The sequence below is a fragment of the Pangasianodon hypophthalmus genome, chromosome 15 (assembly GCF_027358585.1).
Source record: "Pangasianodon hypophthalmus isolate fPanHyp1 chromosome 15, fPanHyp1.pri, whole genome shotgun sequence".
In the NCBI taxonomy this organism is placed as follows: Eukaryota; Metazoa; Chordata; class Actinopteri; order Siluriformes; family Pangasiidae; genus Pangasianodon; species Pangasianodon hypophthalmus.
Window position 1 is genome coordinate 17,620,202 of NC_069724.1, and position 22,700 is coordinate 17,642,901.

Below are 22,700 nucleotides of genomic sequence, written 5' to 3' on the forward strand. Positions count from 1 at the left end.
TTTCTATTTGTGTTTGAATTAGTATTTTCAATCATTAATAATTTTCAGGACAGATCACACACACTTTCCCTAACAGGGTAGTAAAAGCTACAGTTGTAGCAATCACCAGAAATATAGGCATATTTGTAAAGAAGATTTTATAGCAATAATAAAATCTTCACTTTAATGATACAAATCTGTGAAATATTAAGACTACCACTGAGAAAGGCAAACAAAAAACCTCACCAGATAATGTACAACTACACATGTACTGAATCTCAATGTGCTCTTTTGTGTTGGTCGAAATTTAGCTCTAGAAAACACATTTCTTTCTAAATGACTGTATAGGAATCCGATATGTTTAATTTGAACAATGGATATATATATATATATATATATTATCGATATTCTACATAATACAACATAGTCTCTGACAGATTGTCATAGATTGTCTGATTGGATTGACTGTTGATTTGAAAAATCATGTGTGTGAAATACTAGACAGTGTATAAAATACATAACATTATTATACAAATTGTTTAATTGGAACAAGCTAAATTGACCTGTTTATCATTGTACATTTACATCCCTTAAGGATAAGGCCCTCAGGTCAATTTAACCTGAGAGTAATAATAGTAATAGTGCATGAAAACAGACAGGCCATGGAAAATATGAAATTAAAATATGAGTTCATGTCAAAGACAAAAGGTGAGGGAATTGTGACCCCTCATATCCAGAGAATTCCAACGGTCCTGAGCATCTGCAGTCATGGCGAGTAGGATGCAGAAGGAGGCTCCTGCTACCCAGACAGACAGCCACCATTGCCAGTGCCTACAGTAAGTGTGTGCGTGTGTGTGTGTGTGTGTGTGTGTGTGTGTGTGTGTGTGTGTGTGTGTGTGCGTTTACATCTGTGAATATTTTAAGACACTGTAGAATTGCACCTGGTGGCAAAGAAAAGGAGGAGTTGCAAGGAATGCATACCAATAAAGAGTACTAAACCTTGTTCCTGTACCAACTGCAGCAAGTACATTTGTAACGTCCACTCTATATCATTGTTCATCAAGTTATCAATGTAGTTCATCAATGTAGACAAACATGCACATTTGGATCGTGTTTGTTTTTCCAGAACTCAAGTTCATTATTCTTGTTCTTCTACTGTAGTCATGAACGCACACACTGTTCTATTTTATCCAATGTTATTTTAGAAGGATGTGGTTCATTTTTGTGCATGCATAGCTGGCATTTCTTTTGTCATAGTCAATACTATTTCGAAATATAATACAAATTTTTTTGAGTAACAGTTAAACACAGTAGTGCTCAATAGTCATGAAACTATTTCTACTAGTTTCACAACTACTTGTTTCACTTCAGGTTTACAAGAAAAACATGATTTATGCTACAAATATGTTGATTATGTTGATTCATTGCTTATATCACAAAAACTGATGACACATTTAAAAGTGATCTAGCAGAGATAAAGTTCAAATATTAAAGACTTGTCATCATTATTGTTTGTAAGGGAGTTATTAGAGCATATATACACTGTAATTATGTAATATTTGGATGTATGTGGTGTTTTAAACCCCCAGTTATGTCCTGAGTCAATCTGACCCAGTGGGAGCAAAAAGTGAGGGCCGCATAAGGGTTAACAAATTGCAGTTACTCCAACCATATGATTTAAAAAAAAATTAACAAAACCCTGACGTGACAAAAAGAAGTGGTACTGAATAAAGTCCAACTATGACCATGTGTTTCTGCAGGCCTATAACGTATGAAGGGAGCCCTGGAAAATGTAATATGAAGCCAAGAAGCCAGTGCCAAAAACGTCACCACCCAACAGTTTATGAACAGAAATGCTGGGAAAAAAGGAAAGAAAGAAAGAAAAAAAGGCCACAACCAAGAACACAGTATTGAAAAAGGAGCTCTGAAAGATCCCCACTGCTATATGAAACAGCTAATACATAATCATGAAATTCATATAGTCATATACAGTATAAAGTCTCTTCCAAAAGTCAACATTCCTTTATTTATCACTAATGTAACTCCAAACCAGTGTACGTTTAATGACTGAAAGCTGAAAATGAATCAAGCTGTTTATATGGGATATTCAGATAGATTTAAATTGTAATAACCCTAATAATAATTTAGTCATAAATAATAAAAGCTAAGGTTAATTATGTGGTCTCAGCTCTCTGCTGAGACCTGAGATAACTCCTTCCGTGTATTATACACTGTTAGAAGTTGTTGCTGTGTCTAAATTGTGTCCCTGTTCACCATACAGTGCTCTGGGGTGCAGCCATTTTATAGTGTTGTCCATATTCTCAGTATTGCTGTGGTAGTTCACTATATTAATGCCCATAATATAAATCCAGTGTACATCCAGTAGTGCAGACTACTTCAATGCTAAGTACCACAATGCACAGGAATTTCTTTTAGCTTGAAATTTACTTGTCATGATGGATACCACAGCAGGCAATTTGTACATAGTTTGTGCTGGAAACAGTGGGAAAATACCATTTCTTCCCATTCAGTGAGGACTACACCCATACGACTCATACTGTATGAGCCCACTCTACAGAGTAATGGGTAATTTGTTTTAAGTGAACACTGGTGAAGCTAACTGAACTCAGATGATGAGAATGTACAGTGCAGGACCAGCACGTCACCACCCTGTCCTGTCAGTGTTTTCCAGCACTGAATGGACACTAAAATTTTTATTCTCAGATTTCATTTGCTTCTAACTTGTTGCTGTTGTTCCTCTTTTGGCTGCTCTTGCTAGGGGTCACCACAGTGGATCACTGCTCCGTGTATTTGATTTGGCACAGTTTTACGGTGATTGCCCTTCCTGACTCTACACCCCCCGATTTTATCCAGGCTTGGGACCGGCAGTGAGAGCGCACAGTTGCACGTAACCCAGTGGTTGGAGCACTGTGGCCTAACCACTAATCCCCCACCTACCCCTTCATTTGCTTCTAAGTCATGGACCAAATTACACACATGGCTATTGCTGAGTTTGGATCAAACTTTAATGCAGCAAACAGTAGATTTGATATTTCATTTGCACTATTGTGTACTGAGACTTATATTGTCTTAAATGCATCACCATGTTCCTAGAGGCTTAATACTTGAATAAACTGATTGTATATTATATGTATAATATGTTTAATAAACTGAATGTACATAAATTGTCTGAACACAGTCTAAACAACTGCAGTGCTAGCCACAGGCTGATGACTCAGATCAAAACTTCATAAAACACCTTCATAAAAACATGAGTATCTTCACTGTAAAAATACTTTCCCCCACTCGGAAATATTAGCACATTCATAGGTTGTTAAAAATGTTTGTCTAGCAGTAACAGTCAGTACAGGAACACCTACTTCGTTTACTAACAGAAAAGTAGTCAGTAAGAAAATATCCAAACAGTTACTGGGTTGTAACCATTGCTCTCTGTCTCTCAGTCAAGTTCCTTTCAAGACATTCAATGACCACAGGATCTACCTTCAGATCAAACTTATTGGCAAACCAGTGTCCATCGTTAAGGAGCCACTGGAGCTCGGCAGCACCATAAATACACACACTGTGTACATGTATACCTGTGCATGCTGGATAAAGCTTCCCCTCCAGGTATTGCCACTTCACCAGGCGTGTTTTGCTCATCAAGTCTATAATATCTGGGTCAGACCTTTTGATCTCACCAGGGACTCCAGGGATGCGAATCAAGCTGGCCCAGAAATGTTCATCAGGTGAATATGTGTCCTCAGACCAAGCTAGAAAGTCTTTTACCTGAGGACTCCAGTGCACAAAGTTTACAAACTCTCGGGAGAGAATGAAGTAAGCACTGCCCACAAATATCTCAATATCATGAGGTGGAGGCTGTTTATTCTGATTTGTTTTGACTAATTGCGCATCTTTGAGTTTATAGCTCACAGTGAAGCGCTCTTTTTTGTATGCGCTAGGACGGACTGTCTCAAGCATGTTCATACCATTTAGGGCCTTGAGCTCAGATACAAGCTCAGCATTAGAACGGAGTGGGAAATCCTGGCCACATAGGTTGATGGCATATCTCCAGCGGATCTTGGACTTTAGGAGATCAGAGAGGCAGTTGAGGTCAGCACGGAGGCGTGAGATGCCCCCGTACTGCACCGTCTCTAATTGTGAAGCCACAAAGACATTGGGAAGGCAGCGTGCCAGACCGTGTATAGCTTCTGTGAAAGCCAATGATGATTTCAGGTCATAGTGGATGCAGTAGATGTTGTGTGGTGCATAAACCGCACGCAGGAGCCGTTCCACCATGTGTGCATCCTTGTGCACCACCAGAGAGAAAGCAAGTGGAAAATCGAGCTCCTGCTCAGATATCTGCACTTCACTGTACCTCCCTGATGCCAAGAATTGTCCACAGTCCAAAGTTGCATTCACCACGCTCTTGTCGCTTGGAGGGGGAGGGACTTTCCTTCTGAGTTCCAAAGACTTGCCCAAAGCAACAGGGTCCATGTCATAAATATCCAAACAGTTGATTCCATGTTGTCCAGTAAAACGCCACTGAGTATCTGTTTGCCCTCTGGCTTGTCTGGATTTGATGATGTTAATATCGTTGGTAATTATTACATATATGATCAGACTACAAAATGCCAAAACTGACAATAAGAGGAAAAGCAAAGCTCTTCTCCGGTTGAGGTATCTGTTGCAGCTGTTCATTCTAAAGGATAAAAAAAACACAATTGTATGTTCATGAAAAAGGCATCAGTTTCTTTCCCATCTTTCTAATACCAGACTAAACAGGATATGTATCTCAAAAGAGCTCAAGTTTAGAGTTTAGCTCAAATAAAGCAAAACACATACCACAGACACCAGTTACTCCAAAGACTTCAAGAGCTCAAGTGGTTTAAATTAAGCTTACCACACTCGGTCCCTTTTTCTTCTACATTTCTGAAGATTTTAAAGGTTAAAATGAATGCTGCATAGCCTCAAAAAATATTTTGATGGTGCCATTATTCTTAGGAATATACAGTCCTCTCCGAAAGTATTGGAACGGCAAAGCCAATTCTTTTTGCTATACACTAAAGACATATGAGTTTGAGATCAAACGATGAATATGAGACGAAAGATCAGAATTTTAGCTTTCATGTCCTGATATTTACATCTATGACTTAGAACCTTTTGTTTGAACCCACCCATTTTTCAAGTTTTTTTCAAGTATTGTCAGAAATATTGGAACATGTGATTGACAGATGTTTCTTGTTGCCCAGGTATGCCCTGTTTGATTGATTGTTTAAACAATTGTTTACTTAAGAAGGGACTGGGTAGGGCCTAGCATCTAACATTTTGCTGTGTTACAAGCTGTATCTTGGCATTAAAAATAAAATATGATCATTACTGTTCTACAGATTAAAATTTATTCATTTTTGACAAATGCTTTTTTACAGTTGACTAAGAATTGAGAAAATACAATCTAAGCCATAGAGGGAGGGTTAAGAGTTTTGATACAATAGCTCCATTTTTCTGCTTTTCCCCCTCCTCTTCCTTTATTTTTATTATGTTGTAAATGTAGCTGTAATTGTTAGTGTGTAACTCATCATGACAAATTCCTTGTATGTGTAACATACATGGCAAATTAAAACAGATTCTGATTCTGATTTTCTGTTCTCTAATCCAGAACCTCAGCCACAACCACTGCCACAAAAGCATTTAAGGGACGCACTTCCCTCTCAGAATGCAGGATACTTGATGAATATTATCGTAATGAACTTCTAATGTATCAAGACTCATATTTACTTTTTGACTGTAAGCCTGTGAAAGCCTGTGGTATTATTTTCGGGTAACATGTTGTCTAAAAAAAAGGTTTTTGAGAATGTATTAATGAACAATGAATCCAATTCAGTTGTTAGTACACAATATTATAAATTTATTGGGAAAAAAAAAACAACAACGATTTGAGACCTTAAACCTAAAGAACCTCTTAGTCAACTTTCCTCTTTTGTCTCTTCTGGTCACTGGCTTAGTAGCCTGAAGGGCAATTTTTTTTATCTTTATTAGCTATGTATTTCACTTGGAAACAGTATGGATGTAGTGTATCTTTAAAAATAGTTATTGGAGTAAAGTTTTAAAAGTAGAGTACACTACATGTTAAAGATATAAAGGCTTGAGGGTGTGTCTGGCAGTGTGCAAAGTAACAGTTTCGTACCCTTTTCACTGAGTGTATCTCACTTATTCAAATGTCTGAATCCGCACAGTGAGCTCTTCGTCTTTCTGAAAATACTTCTATAAGTTCAGAAATGAGGAGAATATATTTAATCAAATTAGATATGGATTGTGAGAGTGCAGTGCTTAATTCCATCTAATCAGTCAGAGAATTCAAGACATTTCATTTAAGGTAAAACAACAACAACAGCTATACTATACTATACTATACTATACTATACTTTACTATAGCACAACTCTAACTATGACTGTAACTATGACTACAACTCTAACTATACTCAGAAAAGACATGCTACAACATGTAAAATCTAAAAGTCCATTATTTTTCACAGAAAGTCTGCTTTGTAAGAGGAAGTCAAGTAGAAATGATTTTACCGTTACTGAGTGAATCCACGCCAGGAAAGTGATCAAAGTTCAGCCTTTTTTTTTTTAAGTCTAAAACCAACACTTTGTCCAAAACAACAACTGAACAACATGTAGCTGCTTCATGTTTCCTGTTACTGTAGTTTAGGGCTGCACGTGCCCCCACCCCTCTCTCTCTCTCTCTCTCTCTCTCTCTCCCTCCCTCTCTCTCTCTCTCTCTCCCTCTCCCTCTCCCTCCCTCTCTCTCTCTCTCTCTCTCTCTCAGGTTTCTTTCTTTACAGCTCCTCTGGGACTCCGTTTCAAAGTGACACTGACACCAAACTAGGAGCTACTAATAAAAGAAAAGCCTTCTGAATAAAAACGTCCAAAACTTTCACTCCATCAGAAACGCGGTTGTGGACTGTCATTAGAGCTGTGAAAACGAAACTGTAGAGAGGCTCTGCCCAAACTACCACTGAAGCTACGCTATCATCTTTTTCTTTTTTTTACAATAATCACATTACTTATTTTAAAAGCCATTTCAATATAATTTCAATATATTTTAGCTTTGTATTGTATAAACTATGCCAATGACATAAATAACTGGATATAATTAATAACTTCATAACTTTAAGGGATGCACATGGTCCACAACAATACAGCTGTGCTCCTAAGTGTACATATGCCTTTCAGAAAATGTTCAGAATTTTAACTAAATAAATAATTAAATAAATAATTAAATAATAATAATAAATAATATAGTCCACAAGACACAATAATAACTGAATTTACACAAATGAACCAGTTTAAAAGTTTACACACACTTGATTCTTATAAAATGTGTTGTTACCTGGATGATCAATGACTGTTTTTATGTTTTGTGATAGTTGTTCATGAATCCCTTGTTTGTTCTGAGCAGTTAAACAGCTCTTCTACTGTTCTTCAGAAAAATCCTCCAGGTCTTCTGCAGCATCTTGTGCATATTTGACCCTTTCCAACAGCAGCTATATGATGTTGATCTTCATCTTTTCACACTGAGGACGACTGAGGGACTCACACAACTATTACAAAAGGTGCAAACATTCACCGATTCTCAAAAAGGCTACACAATACATTAAGAGCCAGGGGGTGTAAAATTTTGAAAAGGATGATCAGTGTAAATTGTTATTATTTTGTTTAAAGAGCTTGTTTTTTCATTTAGGACTGCCCTTGAGAAGTTACATAAAATATTTACATGTTTCCCAGAAGACAAAATAATAACCATTCACGCCGATCATTTTGTTCAAAAGAAGGCCTAACAGAAACTATACTGTTTTCATTATTAGGTGAAATATTTATTATACCGACGTTATAAAAATTATAGTATTAAAGTTTATATATACACACCAATCAACCATAACATTAAAACCACTGAGAGGTGAAGTGAATAAAATTGATTATGTTGTTATAATGGCAACTGTCAAGGGGTGGGATATATCAGACAGCAAGTGAACCATCATGACAAGGGCAAATTATAATGGCTAGATGACTGGGTCAGAGCATCTCCAAAACGGCAGGTCTTGTGGGGAGGTTAGAACCTACCAAAAGTGGTCCAAGGATGGACAACCGGTGAACCGGCGACAGGGTCATGGGTGCCCAAGGTTCAGTGATGCACGTGGAGAGGGAAGGCTAGCCCATCTGGTCCGATCCCGTAGAAGAGCTACTGTAGCACAAATTGCTGAAAAAGTTAATGCTGGCTATGATAGAAAGGTGTCTGAACACACGGTGCATCGCCGCTTGCTGCATATGGGGCTGCGTGGCCACAGACCTGTCAGAGTGCCTGTGCACCCCTGTCCACCACTGAAAGCACATACAATAGGCACGTGAGCATCAGAACTGGACCATGGAGCAGTGGAAGAAGGTGGCCTGGTATGATGAATCCCATTTACATACTGTAAACTTCTAGGAGTGAGTTGATATGTAGCCACAGGCCCATCAGTAATTCAGATGCAGGGGATGTGGAAAATTATGAGTGGAAAATGCAGAGGACCCACCTGAATAAAGTAAAACACAACTACAGCCAAAGTGTTGTGAGTTAACAGATTTGGCTAAAGTGGCAGGCTTGGCAGTGAACAGTGCTTGGTACGAAAACCCACTACACCACAGGCCTGTCAGTCAGATAGATTGCAGGCTGTGGAAAGCAGATAACAAGCAGACAACTCTGAGGGAAAACGACCTACCAGGAGGAATGAAAAGATAAAGGAGGGAACCCAGACTACAACCCATGTTAGCAGAGTCTGCTAAGCTGCAAGGGATCTGAATTGCTTGGAGAACAAGGCACCAAGGGAGAACCCGAACACCAGGGAGAATGAGAGATTAGTGCCACTACTGAGCAGTAACACAGAGCGAGTTCATAGAGCTAAAGGACTAACAGCATCGTAAGTGACAGCTAATAATGCTAACGATAGTAAAAAAGAAAACCAGCTCAAAATTAAGGAGTGCTGTATGAAAAATACACTCAAAATGGCAGATGAGAAGATGGGAGTCTACTGCCAGCTTTGGAGGACAAGTTACCTGTAGCCCTAACTGTACTCACAAACCGTTTAGCAGATAGCTCCACGTGGTGCACATGTGGTTTGCCATGAACTAAGAGAGAAGAAGAGATGGAAAGATGGATGTATGAGAGTGGTTACAAATACTGTCTCATCCATCATTTGTGACACACAATCCATCATTGTGAATATATATAAAATATCTTAAAATATATATTAAATATATTAAAATAAAAATATATATTAAATATATATTTTGTATTTTAATACAATATTTTGCAAATTTTATGAATTTATTTTGAGAAAGAAGTAAATGTATCTGTCAAAAGAGTAAGATCATTTAAATGTTGAAATTAATAAAAAATGTCTAGAAATAGGTTCAATAATCTGGCATTTTTTGTATAATAATTTCATAATAAGAAATATTCAAGAAAATTTTATATTTACTCACTTCCCATTTTCACTTTCATATTTCATATGAAATATCTTATAATAATTTGCAGTTAGCGAACTAATGCTAACTTAGTTCCAAGCAAGTTTACACCACTGCAACTTTACAGCACTGCTAACATTTCATACTGCTCACTTGCCATTCTGTATATGTATTACTCTTGAGCACTGCACCCTCCTTAACTGTTTATTTTATTACATTTATTGCACTGCACCCTCCTTAACTGTTTATTTTATTACATCATTTTTGCTCATTTTCATAAAGCTTGCCAATGTTCTTCATAAAACCACCAACCTGCTATAAGGCAAAATGTTTGGAAACACTGTAACATTGTACTGATGCATGGTTTATTACTTTTAACTGGCTGCATATTTCTGTAACAGCTAACTAGAAGATTATGAGCAGGATTTTAACTGATTGAAAGACTAATAACTATACACTCACCATCCACTTTATTAGGAACACCCATACGCCTGCACATTCATGCAGTTATCTAATCAGTCAATCATGTGGCAGAAGCACAATGCAAAAAATCATGCAGATACAGGTCAAGAGCTTCAGTTAATGTTCACATCAAACATCAGAACGGGGAAAAATGTGATCTCAGTGATTTTAATCGTGGCATGGATGTTGGTTTGAGCGTATCTTAAGAATACCTAATAACAAATGTCCCCACAAGGGTAAACCTGTCAGATATTCCTATCACTGTGGGTTAAGCATGCACGCACAACAGAAGTGGGTTTTATGCTTGCATTATGTTAATCATGATGGTGAGCAGCTGCATTTTTTTCCCCCCAGCAGCAAGGAAAATGTGTGGGTGTGCTTTTTAAGTGGTGTCATATGGTGTAAAGTTTTCTTGTATATTGTCTGGGTTGACCTCTCTTAAATTTAAATTCTAAAACACCTGGACATGCCCGTGTATTTTCTAAATAACAGTGGAAAATCAAGTGGGTTGAACTTTTTCTGTAACATAGTGTAGATGCTATGTAACCTGAAATATCTATAATTTCATAGCAGTAAGGCAGAACTTCTTATATAGCCTGGAGACAACTACTCAATGCAAACTAGTAATTATTATGACTAAGCAGAGCTGACGGAAGGTTGTGTAAAACAGTGATGCTATGCTTTCTGACACTGTTACTGGTCATAACATTACTGCTTTAGTACAAGTTTTGTTTTTGTACAATTGTAGTGGCAGCTATGAACTTCACACATTATTCTTCAATCCAGACAGTTTATGGAAAAACAGAACAAGTAAACAATTCAGCCTACTCGCAATTGTTACAAAAATTGTTACAAACTGGAAGGTACACAACACATCTGGAAATACAGCTACTGTGCAAAATATCTACAAATCTAAAGAAAATAATAATTGATAATAATGTAATAATAGAATAATTGCCAGAATTATTGCCATACATATACATATACATATGTATATATATATAAATTAGGACACTCCATTAAATGTCAACGAAATGTCAACATGTCAATTTCTGATCTTGTTTTAATTTGTACCTGTAGATGAAAGTGACGTAATTGCAGTTTTGCTTCAGCTTCAATATTTTGTCAGATGGTCTCACGTTCCTCAAGCACCTTCTGATACAATGTAGAATTCATAGTGGATTCTATGATGGTGAGCTGGCCAGGTCCTGCTGCAGCAAAGCATCCCCAAACCATAACACTTCCACCTCCATGCTTCACAGTTGGTATGAGGTTCTTTTGCTGAAGTGCTGTATTTGGTTTACGCCAAACATGCCCTCTGTTATGGTGTCCAAATAATTCAATTTTAGACTCATCTGTCCAAAGCACGTTATTCCAGAAGTCTTGGCCTTTGTCTGTGTGTTCTTTGGCAAACTTCAGTCTTGCCCTCATGTTTTTCTTAGCAAGGTTTCCTCCTTGCACACCTCCCATGCTAATTAAAGTTGTGCAGTCATTTTCTGATTGTAGATTCATGCACTTTGACATCAACTGTAGCAAGAGCTTGCTGTAGGTCCCGTGATGATATTTTAGGGTTTTTGGAGACTTCTTTATATATATATATATATATATATATATATATATATATATATATATATATATATATATATATATATACATACAATCTTGTGCAGTCTGTTATAGTAAGAAAGCAGAGTCACACTCGATATGCATGCAATGTTATGAGCACTTACATTTTTAACTTCACAATGGCATCATTACACACTGTGATTATACCAATCATCTCTCAAAACATTTCTCTTTTTTCCTAATCTAGAAATACTAGAAATAAAGTTCCATTGGATCCTGTTTCTGTTGGTTCTTGTTTTTGTTCTTGGAAAACTGACAAAGGTGACAAAACATACTTCCATTTTTATTAGCAATTGTGTATTATTTTTTGCATATTCAACTGCTAGCACATGGTAAGAGTGACATATCTTGTGTAAAAATACCCTTAAACCTGATATTAGTCTTTTACTGTAATTGTTTGGGTGCTATGGGCAGTTTGTTATCCCAAAAATAGAAATGAAACATATGTTATAGAAGAGTGAGATGGAAACAAAGACAGGGAAAAGAAAGTCATAATGGTTTTTGGCTTGCCTGCATTGTGCTGAGCACACTGTTTTTTGTTTTTTTTTGTCACAAGTGTGTGCGTGTGTGTGTGCATGCGTGGGCGCAGGTGGTGTTAGTGTGTCTATGTGTAACAGATTCATTTCTGTGTTTCAGCTTTCAGTAGTGATAGCACAGTATACAGCATAGTTCAGCATATTAGTTGCTGTCAGTGAGACCAGTCATGAGTATGGTCACTTGAAGAAACTCTGCACAAGGTGAAGAAAGCCAACTGACCTAGCCTCCTTGAGTGCTGATATAGCTAACTGTCAGAACATTAAGTGTGGACCAGCAATTGGTGTCAGCTGTCACCAGCAAGCTGTCACCAGGCCAAGATGGACTCTGCTGGTGCATGTGTTGTAAAGTTACACCCGCCCCAGTACCTCTGTGGCACTCTACCACCATGCAGCCTGTGAGGGAGGCCTCCACTCCCAAACGGACTTCCTGGAATGGCATGTATGACCAGAGGGCCTTGGATTCCTCTCACTGAGACAAGGACACATTTCAGTCCATGGTGCTTGGGGTTCAGTTGCTCGCTGTAGCTGCTATCATCAGTCCAAGCATCCTCAACAGCATACACTGATACTGGACATGGAGGTCTGGCTGAACCAGATAAATCATAATAATGTCCATCACATTCACAGAGCCATATTTATTGTTGAGTTAAACAAGCATAGTGAGGAGTTAATACCGAAATTGCGCTCATCAATATTTAGAGCTCAGTTGTACCTACGAACTTAGACACTACTTATGCACTAAACATAAGTGTAACTGAGTTTACAGGATTTTTTTAAATTTTGTTCCAGGACAAGAATAGGCCAAGTTAAACAAGTACTCTGTATGGCCAAAAGTATGTAGATACCTGACCGTTGAACATCTCATTTCAAAACCATGGGTGTTAATATGGAATTTGTCTCCGCTTTGCTGTTATAATAACCTCCACTCTTCTGAGAAGGCTTTCCACTAGATTTTGGACCAGGGCTGTGGGGATTTGCCCTTTCAGCCACAAGAGCATTAGTGAGGTTAGGCACTGATATCCGGCAAGAAGGCCTAGTGTTCCAGTTCATCCCAAAGGTGTTCGGTGGGGTTGAGGTCAGGGCTCCGTGCAGGCCACTCGAGTCCTTCCACTCCAGCCTTGGCAAACCATGTCTTCATGGACCTCGTTTTGTGGCATTGTCATACTGGAACAGGTTTTGGCCCCTTAGTTCAGGTGAAGGGTTATTGTAAAGCTACTGCATGTAAAGACGTTCTATACAACTTTGTGGCAAGTTTGGGAGAAGGCCCAGGTTGTGGTCAGGTGTCCACAAACTTTTGCCATAGAGACTGTATGTTATTAATATTGGTTTAGTTAGTATCCGTAATGTCCTCTGGAACATCTTTACAGAATTTAGTGACAGTGTAAGAAAATCCACCACAGGCTGAGCTATAACTAATCCTCAGGCCTCAGGCTGAACGAAGTGCTCAGAATGGGCTTTACAGTTTAAGGAGGTCGGCTAAATACACAAATTAATTCAAGCCTTTCACACAGATAATAATAATGTATTTGGCAAAGCATGGAATTTCTCATATATTTCTTCACAAAGAGACAGAATACCAAAATAAAAATTTTATTGAATGATCACATGGTGCATTTCACAGAGCTGCTTCATACACAGATGACAGAAAGCTTGATGCTAAAATCACATAAAAGTAAACACACATGCTCACGCCCACGGTTTAGCAGAGGCGTTTGTCCAGACCAGTGGGATGAGCGAAGAAAGAGGCTATGATGCTTGGGTATGATTTGATGAGGTCACTTCCTCTTTTGGAATTCCTTTGCAAGGGCATCAAGCTATAGGGAAACAGCATTGTCAGAAAGTGGCAAAAAATCAAAGAACAGTCAAAAGAAGAAGAAGTACTTGCAGGTGTAAACCAGGTAACTCAAGCAGGCAAATTCACAGAGACTTGAGTAAAAATGCACTTGGAGGTGCTTCATACAAGACCATTGTATGATACATAAAACTATTAACTAATACTACTATTATTACAGTTTATACTTCTGAAGTGAGATTCAATTATTCTTTACTAATATACGTATAAATAAAATGTTATGGTTTCAAAACTGTAAAATCGAATCAATTACAATTGTTAGTCATTAAATAATTAAGCAATTAACACTGTGTTAGGAGCGTACACGTGTCACCATTACACGTGTGCCATTTTAACAGATTGGAAACATGAATAAATGTAGTGTAAATACAATATTCAGGTCTATTTTAAGTTCACAAGTAGATCTCTTCTTAATACATAAATAAAACGTAAATTGATGCAGTCTGAGTTCTCACCAGGATGCTCTTCAGGACGTTGGTTCTCAGTGGCCTCAGATAGCTGCATTCTCTTGCTTCACACAGTTTAATCTCCCCAGATATCTGTCCAAGCAGTGAGACACAGCAGGAGGGAAAGATTTCACAACCGCTGACAGAGAATGTGAATGTTACTGCCCTGAACTTTCACCAAACTATTTTATGTTGCTGTATTATTTTGCTGAATTTTATTGGTTATACACTTGTATCTAGTATGGTTCAGTTTGACTGAGTACACCAGAACCTTAAAGCGAGATATATGTGATACGTTCAGCTTGGAAAGTCTCATTTAAATAATATATAAGGACTGGAGCATATAATAGTCACTTGAACCAGCATCAGGTTCAACACAGTTAACATAGTAGCATAGTTTGAGTTCCTTATTTTCCACTGACTGATTTCTGTTGATTCACAAGAACATCTGAAAATAGTCAGTATTCACATGCATCCTGATTAGCTGGATCAGGCATGATAGAGTTGAAACTTCCTAATTAAATTATGCATGGAATTTTAAAAATCTTATACAGGGTGTCCCAAAAGTCTCTATACATAGGGGAAATTAACACTTTTTAGCAAATTGACTTCCAAAATATTTAGTTTATATTCTATATATATATTTTTTTCAGATAGTCTTTAATAAGAATGCCTTTGACAGAAGAAGAACATATTGAAATCATTCTCGTGGTTGGATCGGGAAGCTTTCGCAAGGTTGCGATGACTCAGGAAACATGGCAACACCATCACACACAACACTGTTGCCAAACTTATTAACAGATTCAAAAAGACTGGAAGTGTTGTGGACCAACTGAGAAGTGGACATCAACAAACATTCCCTGACGAAGGCACAACCGAAGAGGTGCTGGCAAACACAGTTTTTTGGGACACCCTGTATTTAGTAAATCATTTATCGGAGTGATTTATAAGCATACGTTTAGCATTTAAGCATATGTTTAGGTTATATATATCTGTGCAGAAGTCTTAGGCACATGCTGAGAAAGAAATGCTGTAGAGCAAAGATGTCTGCAAAAATACTGAAATTAAATGTGTATATATTAAAAAAATACTATAAAGTAATAAATGAAACAAAGTCAATATTTGGAGTAGTCTCAGGTACAATTTGAGCAGTTTTATAAGGAAATGAGCTGTAAATTTTACTGAGAATGTTGCAGAACTAGCCACAGTTCTTCTGGAGACTTTGACTGTCACACTTGCTCCTTATTTTTACAGCAAAACCCAGCAGCCTTCATTATGTTTTTTTGTCTGAAAAGTGTCTCTTACGTAATATGCTTCTTTCTTTACAGACATACAAACATTTTTCTGCAACTTTTAATTTTGTGCAGGAAAACTGTTTGGAAATTTAAAATGTTTTTGTACTGACTTGATAATATAGAAGTCATAAAATAAAAATCTATGACAAAGTTTGTACTAAAAAAAATAGGGTGGCTAAGACTTTTGCACAATACTGTATATATTTGTGTCCCAAGTACCTGTGCACATTTCAGCTGTTTTTGTAATTTTGTTAACAGTTGTTTTATGCAAAACTATGCGATTGTGATTGTGTGTGTGTGTGTGTGTGTGAGAAAGAGAGAGAGAAAGCGAGAGAGAGAGAGACAGAGATAAAGAGATAAAGAGAGAGAGAAAGCGAGAGAGTGAGAGAGACAGAGACAAAGAAATAAAGAGAGAGAAAGCGAGAGAGTGAGAGAGACAGAGATAAAGAGAGAGATAAAGAGAGAGAGAAAGAGAGAGAGAGAGAGAGAGACCTCTGGCGAGCTGTAAGAGTCGATTTCTCTCTTTCCTCCGGGGTACCAGCCATGAGACCAGTGCTGTGAGATAGACAGCTGCGACTGCAAACACAGCAGCAAGGCAGCAACCAGCAACAACCTGCACACACTGACCATCACTCTATACACACACACACACACACAAATTAGTCAGCCAACAATATATCAAAGGTAAGTAATAAAGTAAAGTTTTAAAGTAAGTCAGATAATAAGTAATCTTTTAGCATGATTATCTTCACTGACATCAATATTACAGTTACAGTTATTGTTCAGTGGAGCTTCAGACCTGGACACTGTCCTGATTTACCAACAACAACAACAACAATAAACATTAATTGATTTAGCCCTTTTTAAGAAAACGCAAAAACAAGTGCAATTAACAGATTAAAATATAAACTGGAAACAGACAAAATAACCCAAAATACAAGTAGAAAATAATGTAGTGGAGAAGTGTAAAACAGAGGTAATGTGTGCTATAATAATGCATTAAATTACATCAAAACTCAAGAAAATGATGAAATATATTACCTTTTACCTTGTTTGATGTGTTTTATTCAGATGCGAATCTTCTGAGATGTGCAGGTCTGAGAAGATCTTGTCTTGGAGTATCAATGCTTGAGACCATCTTCATACACCTCCTCTCTATTTATACCCCAACACACACACACACACACACACTCCAGTCTGAGGGGCTCCGCTGGGACACATAACGTCGGCTCGATTCCAATTATCATCTTCAAACACCCATGACCCCCTGAGGGATGCCACCCGAATGCATATATACACTCAAACACACACACACACACACACACACACACACACACACAGAGACAATGAATGACGTGCGACAACATGAGGATTTCCATAGGCATGAGACAGTTCTCAGATATAGGCCTTCTAACTATTTCAAATGGGGATTAGTTTTAAGCCTGTGTCAGGAATATCGTTTATAGTTCAGAAAATAAAAGACCTTGGCGGGGGGTGAGAACGGTGTTGAACAAGACAAATAGTTTATATAGAAAATAATAAATAATAATAATAATAATAATTAATAATGCATTTATAAGCACATACATGGTAAACTATGATAATATGTATATAAAGGGAATTTTGTCATAACCATAAATATTATAATCACCACAGAGAAGGCTATGATTTGTATCGGCTATTTAAATAGTTTTAAAAGTTAACAGATAAAAAATAAATATCCTGGCTACTGTGTAGAAGCAGTTTCCATCTTAGGGTATCATCAGTATGTCAAAGTGTGTATTATTAATATTTCATAAGTGTGGCTGCCCTCTACTGGCCACCCATACGACACCTCATTTCCTCTCTGCTGTCCAAGGTGAACTCAGCACAATGACCTTTGAACTTTGAGAAGCACACGGTGACCCTGACAAGACCCAAATCTGAAAATAGTTGTGTGCGCTATTACAGGGCTGATTAATTCGGCTGGGTGAGACACAGATTGAGTTCCTGTCCCTCAAGCGGTGTTTAAACACACCTGAGGCTTCTGATTGCGCTAATCCGCTCAAAGTGCCAGTTTGACACATGCACACAAAGTCATGAGGTCACACTGACTCACACTTTAAAATTTACCTCTATAATCATTTCAAAATAGACACATAATATTACACATTAGCCACTTCTAATGGATGTCACTAAACTAAATACAAGTCATAGGATGAAACAGATATGATTGGTCTTACCAAAGCTGCTTTATTTACGGAATAAAACACAATGGAACATGCTGTTACAAGGAAATATTCTATGATGAGGTGGTGTGATGTGGCTGGATGTAAAGTTACAAGAACAGCACTTCATAAAGATTTATTCCTCTGAAATCATAGAACTTTGCTATAGTTACATTTAATTCAATTCAATTCTGTTTGTATAAGCTTTACAGGAATATATAAATTCAGGATATATATATTTAACATTGTGGACCATCTGTGAGACAGGTTAGTTCCTGTTATCCCTTATAGTATAGCAGCTATGAACTGTTGTTCCCTCACCAGCCTCTCTTTTTCTCTCACCTGAAGTTAGTAAGATAAAAAAAAACCCAATGCAACTTGTCGTGTTACAGAGAAACCTGAAAGCACAAAATGTCTCTGTCCTGAAGACTTTCCCATGGTGAAAAACTGACCATTACTAAACGCTACAGGGAAACAGGACAGGGAAATGTCTCATCACATACTGCAGCTAGAGAAGAGATTGAAAAATGCTGGGCTAGTGCTTTAATTATTCATAATTCTCCATATACTGTTGCCACTTAACTGCACTTAACTGTCGACAAGCTTGCAATCATGAGATCATGTTGGCATGCCGCTGTTACTCATGAGGACAAAATACTTTAACTTTTCACAGCATCAAGATTTAATTTGGAAATGTGTTTGCATACTGGGGAATCCACCATACCATCCATCTGGGCATTAACAAAATATTATCCTTATTTACTCATTATGGCATAATGTCTAAAAAGAAAAAACTCAACCAAACTGCATCAGCCAAGGATTTCCTTCATTAAAAACCATCACCGTCTCCTCATTATGGTGGCAGCAGATGCAGATTCCTCCTGACGTCTTAATCAGGTAAGGATTAGTGTCCTGAAACAAAGTGACAGGCCAGATCTCACAAAAAATTACCCCAAATCAATAATCTGTTTTTTCTTAAAACCTGAGATTATGAAGAAGACAATACTTTTTCCAATAGTGGGGAAAAAACCTTTTTAGTGAAGGACAAATTAATTACTGAGATAACCAAAATGACTACTGATCATTTTATTTAAATTATAAACTTAGAAATATAGACAATTCAAACATACACAAAAGTCAGTCCACTCAGACTCAAACCAGTGATAAAATCTCAAGCATTTTTATTAGGTTGGAACAGTTCCTTGCTTAGAAAGGCCATTTAGCATTATATAATTATATATAATTTTTTTATTATATATATAATTATATACACATATATTCAAAATTTTGAATAACACTATAAAAACAGATGCAAATTAAAAATAAGATTTTAAGACAATAATAATAATACCAAACTTTAAAAAATGGGGAAAAAATTCTAATACTTTCAAAAAATGGTCCAAGTACAGTTTATTATACAAATGTATAAGAATAAAAAAATAAGCAAGGCGGCGGAAAGGAATGAAATATAAATAACGTTATGTACAGATGGAAACATTTAGGATGATGAAAGCAAAAGGATGACATACACTGTGTGGGGAGCAAAAAAAAAAAAAAAACAAGTTAAAATAGGGGTCAAATTTACAATGTGACCCAATCAAGGAGACGGAAGGAGAAAAAGGTGGAGGGGTGGAATGGATGAAGAGCATCACATGTGAAAAGCAAGGACACGAAAAGACAGAGTGTAAGAGGGATTTCTCATTCTCGCTTTGTCCTGCATTCGTTTCTCTTCCTGCAGGTTTTAATCTTCTTCCACAGACTGACGCAACATTCAGAACAGAAGATGAAGAAGATGCTGTTTTCCGAAAGTACTGGAATATTCCACAGTGGGTTCTCACAAACACCGGGGGACCCCCAGCTAGAACTAGCTAGAATCTGAAAGTCAGTACTGTTTGATGGTGTGTACGTAGTTTAACAGTGAACTGTTAAGAAATAAGTTCTCATCTTATGTGGGGTCTCAGACAATATGAGAAACTAGAAACCCATTTCAACAGATTCAACACACATCAGCTTAAAAGAATTCCTGAAGGGGAATTAAGTCCAAAATCTCACCACTGAGAAGTTATAAAAACCAGTAAAAGCTGAGGTCAGAGCTCGTTCAGCACACAGCAAACACGCACATATAGCAGTGAAGTTATTACATAGGCACTTGCTCAGTGATCCACACCTCCACGAAGGCGGGACTAAAGGGGCGGAGCTTGCTAACAAAGGGTAGCAGGTTTGGGTGGAGTTACTTTACTCAGAATGTGTATTGGCACAGTGTTTCATTAAGAAAAAGAAAAAAAAAACAAAAGAAAAATACTCCAGCGTTTTTCAATCTAATCACCATTTGCCTCATCTGTAGTGAATGAGGGAGTTAAAACTAAAAAACTCAAACTTAAAGGCACAACTGAACTTAGACTATATTTTTAAATAATATACGAATGAACAGGTTTTCTGTTCATACCTCAGCTGAGGGAAATGTCTTGATATCACACATGCACTACAGACGGATAGGGATTAACCTGAATTTTTTAAAGCAACAACGGAATCTGCCAGACTTCCTTTACGTAAGGAAATTTGACCTAACCCTGTATTATTATTATTATTATTTAATAAAAAAAAAAAAATTCAGATTGATGTATCCAAGACGAGTCTGATATCTCAGGGCTCATTTCCTCATCAGCAGTGTGCAGGCTCTGACTCAGACGTCCACTGAGTTTAGATACAGCGCTAATTTCAAACATTCACTAACAATCAGACTGAAGCTAGCTGAAAATTCACTTAAAAACACTGGCAAGCCACTGTGTAAGTGTTCTGTTGGTCAACTAGTAATTAAATGCATTGTTGGCGGGGTTTGGGGTATTGGTTTATTCACGGCTTCTCAACAGTGGCCTTTGACCCTCTACAAAGAGGAAAGCAAAATGAAACAAACCCCATTTTTCTGTAAGGCAATGTTGCACAGTTTGGTTTCCCTTAATCAAGTGTTTTCACTTTCCTCTTGAAGCTCAAAAGCCATGTAAACAATTGAATAGCGATTAGTTTAAAAAAAAAAGAAAAGAAGGAAAGAAAAAAAAAGGTTCTTGGTAGTTTTCCATTTGACTGGCTCAGTGGAGTGTTAAAGGACTGCTTCACCCAAAAGTGCTAATAATGAGATAAAGTAAGAATGGCCAGACAGAAGGATGCAAATAGAACCATGACCTGTCACATTCACTCTTTGCTAGCTACACAAATGGGATTATGCTAATCAGTAACAACTAGCTTTCTTTTCTTGTTAGCCATTTTCAGGGAGTATTTCTTCACCCTCATTGGTTGCACTCGTGCTCGTGAGTAGAAATGATCACTTGGTATACATTTGACAATGTGTTAAGCTTGTAAACACCCCAAGACTGACTGAACAACCTTCCAGGGCTAATCGGTTCTTTCTTAAGGTTTGCTCTGAGAAGTGAGAAGGGCAAATATTTTATGTACATTCTCTGATCACACTTTCAAGAAGCGATTTTGACCACAAGGCTTTTGTCTGAAAGCAGAGTCTCATCTTGTTTAAATGATCACAGCAAAGATTTTGTGCCATTTTGTACTGTAAAAAAAAAAAGTACCTGTTCAGACATTTCTGAGAACCACATGAGCCACTCTCTCAGAGCCTTGACCTATTTATGAGAAGAACTGAAACGCAGTTGCGCTAAAGGAAAGTGGAGCCCAGACGCTGTAACTGTGCCCAAAACAGTTTCAATGGTTTTCTTAAGTGAAAGACTTAAATCACGCAGCCATTGGTTTGTTGGCTTTGAAATGGTCCCCCATGAGGAACTGGGATGTACCTCATCCAATACATTGCTGCTTTTTTAGAAGGAGGAATAAATCACCCTAGATTCTTCTGCATAGAACTCAATGCTCTGTACATTTAAAAAAAAATGCAAAAGTATATAGGTTGTGTTTTTGGGTGACTTGTGTAATTGAGCCACAAATATGGCTGCAAGCAAAAGAGAAACAGGTTTGAGTGGTCAGGTCTCCATCACTCAGCTGCACAAATAGGAAAAAAAAAAAAAGAAGAAAAAAAAAAAATCACCCCATGGTCCAGCTGTTCAACTCAAAACCAATTTAGAGTCATATAACTATGTTTATATTCATATACCTGTAAACTACATTAGGAAAAAAGGTCACTCTAAAACTTGCATCTAAAAACAAATAAATGATGGGGGAAGTGTATTTACACTGGAAAAAATAAAGAGGAACATATTAACAAGACAATACACAAAATTACAAAATACTCAAGAAGGCATCTTTTTTTGTCCTCTTCTGACAAAAATGCCATCCCTCTCGTCCTCTTCTGTCCTTGTTCCCTTTTCTGTGATTGCGGCCAGTCCAGTGCTGAGCTTGTGTGTGTGTAACTGTGTGTGTGTGTGAGAGAGGCTGAGAACGTCGCTCACTCAGTAGGGTCCCTACTTAAAGTTGGCATAGTCAGAAAAGGCATCGATGTATTCCTGGACCACTTTGTAGCAAAATTCATACTGCTCCTGCATTGAGACAGACAGAGAAATATCAGCCATCTCCAGTCAATCTGCTTCACATAAATGTGTGTTCATGTACACTAAATAAACTATTAGTTTAGGGATATTAGTTTTTTTTTTTTAACTTATAGTTGCCTGTCTGACAAGCAGGTTTAACAACTAGAAACAGATATTAATTTCCACTAAACAAAATATTTAATTTGGTATGTAGCTATGTTTAAACATAATGTGCTTTACAGAGGTGCGAGGACAGAACACCACATTTCAGCCAAAAGGTTGGACTTGCTGACTTTTGTTCGAGGT

The 22,700-nt window shown here is 37.4% G+C and overlaps 3 protein-coding genes across 5 annotated transcripts in view; all 3 read right to left on the reverse strand.

Moving 5' to 3' along the window:
- Positions 1–502: 502 nt before the first annotated feature.
- Positions 503–6,730, reverse strand: gcnt4b.2 (glucosaminyl (N-acetyl) transferase 4b, tandem duplicate 2). 2 transcript variants are annotated; one of them, XM_026928634.3, is made up of 2 exons: positions 6,556–6,730; positions 503–4,678 (listed from the first exon to the last, which is right to left on the reverse strand). In XM_026928634.3, exon 2 carries the CDS (start codon positions 4,675–4,677, stop codon positions 3,406–3,408), a length of 1,272 nt encoding a protein of 423 aa, XP_026784435.1. In that variant the 5' UTR covers position 4,678; positions 6,556–6,730; the 3' UTR covers positions 503–3,405. The 2 variants fall into 2 exon arrangements, with proteins under 2 accessions (XP_026784435.1, XP_053096026.1); XM_053240051.1 differs by lacking the exon at positions 6,556–6,730 and adding an exon at positions 6,164–6,446.
- Positions 6,731–13,724: 6,994 nt separating this feature from the next.
- Positions 13,725–16,915, reverse strand: gnrh2 (gonadotropin-releasing hormone 2). Of its 2 annotated transcripts, none has more exons than XM_034311363.2 (4): positions 16,745–16,915; positions 16,196–16,337; positions 14,418–14,501; positions 13,725–13,924 (listed from the first exon to the last, which is right to left on the reverse strand). In XM_034311363.2, the coding sequence occupies exons 2-4, from the start codon at positions 16,331–16,333 to the stop codon at positions 13,886–13,888; spliced, it is 261 nt and encodes an 86-aa protein (XP_034167254.1). In that variant the 5' UTR covers positions 16,334–16,337; positions 16,745–16,915; the 3' UTR covers positions 13,725–13,885. The 2 variants fall into 2 exon arrangements, with proteins under 2 accessions (XP_034167254.1, XP_026784878.1); XM_026929077.3 differs by having other exon boundaries at positions 16,752–16,914.
- A 2,159-nt stretch (positions 16,916–19,074) lies between these two features.
- ptpra (protein tyrosine phosphatase receptor type A) overlaps positions 19,075–22,700 on the reverse strand; it is a 39,838-nt gene continuing 36,212 nt past the window's right edge. The window contains exon 23 of the mRNA XM_026928994.3: positions 19,075–22,403. Coding sequence (XP_026784795.3) covers positions 22,329–22,403 — 75 coding nt within the window. The 3' untranslated portion in view covers positions 19,075–22,328. The remainder of the gene's footprint in view (positions 22,404–22,700) is intronic.

Bases quoted from the DNA above. Each gene is read 5' to 3' on its own strand.
- gcnt4b.2 (XM_026928634.3), bottom strand. From the start codon at position 4,677: ATGAACAGCTGCAACAGATACCTCAACCGGAGAAGAGCTTTGCTTTTC.
- gnrh2 (XM_034311363.2), bottom strand. From the start codon at position 16,333: ATGGTCAGTGTGTGCAGGTTGTTGCTGGTTGCTGCCTTGCTGCTGTGT. The intron at 14,502-16,195 runs GTCTCTCTCTCT...CTGCTTGGACAG, and splicing joins ACTCTTACAGCTCGCCAGAG to ATATCTGGGGAGATTAAACT. The intron at 13,925-14,417 runs GTGAGAACTCAG...GTTTCCCTATAG, and splicing joins ACGTCCTGAAGAGCATCCTG to CTTGATGCCCTTGCAAAGGA.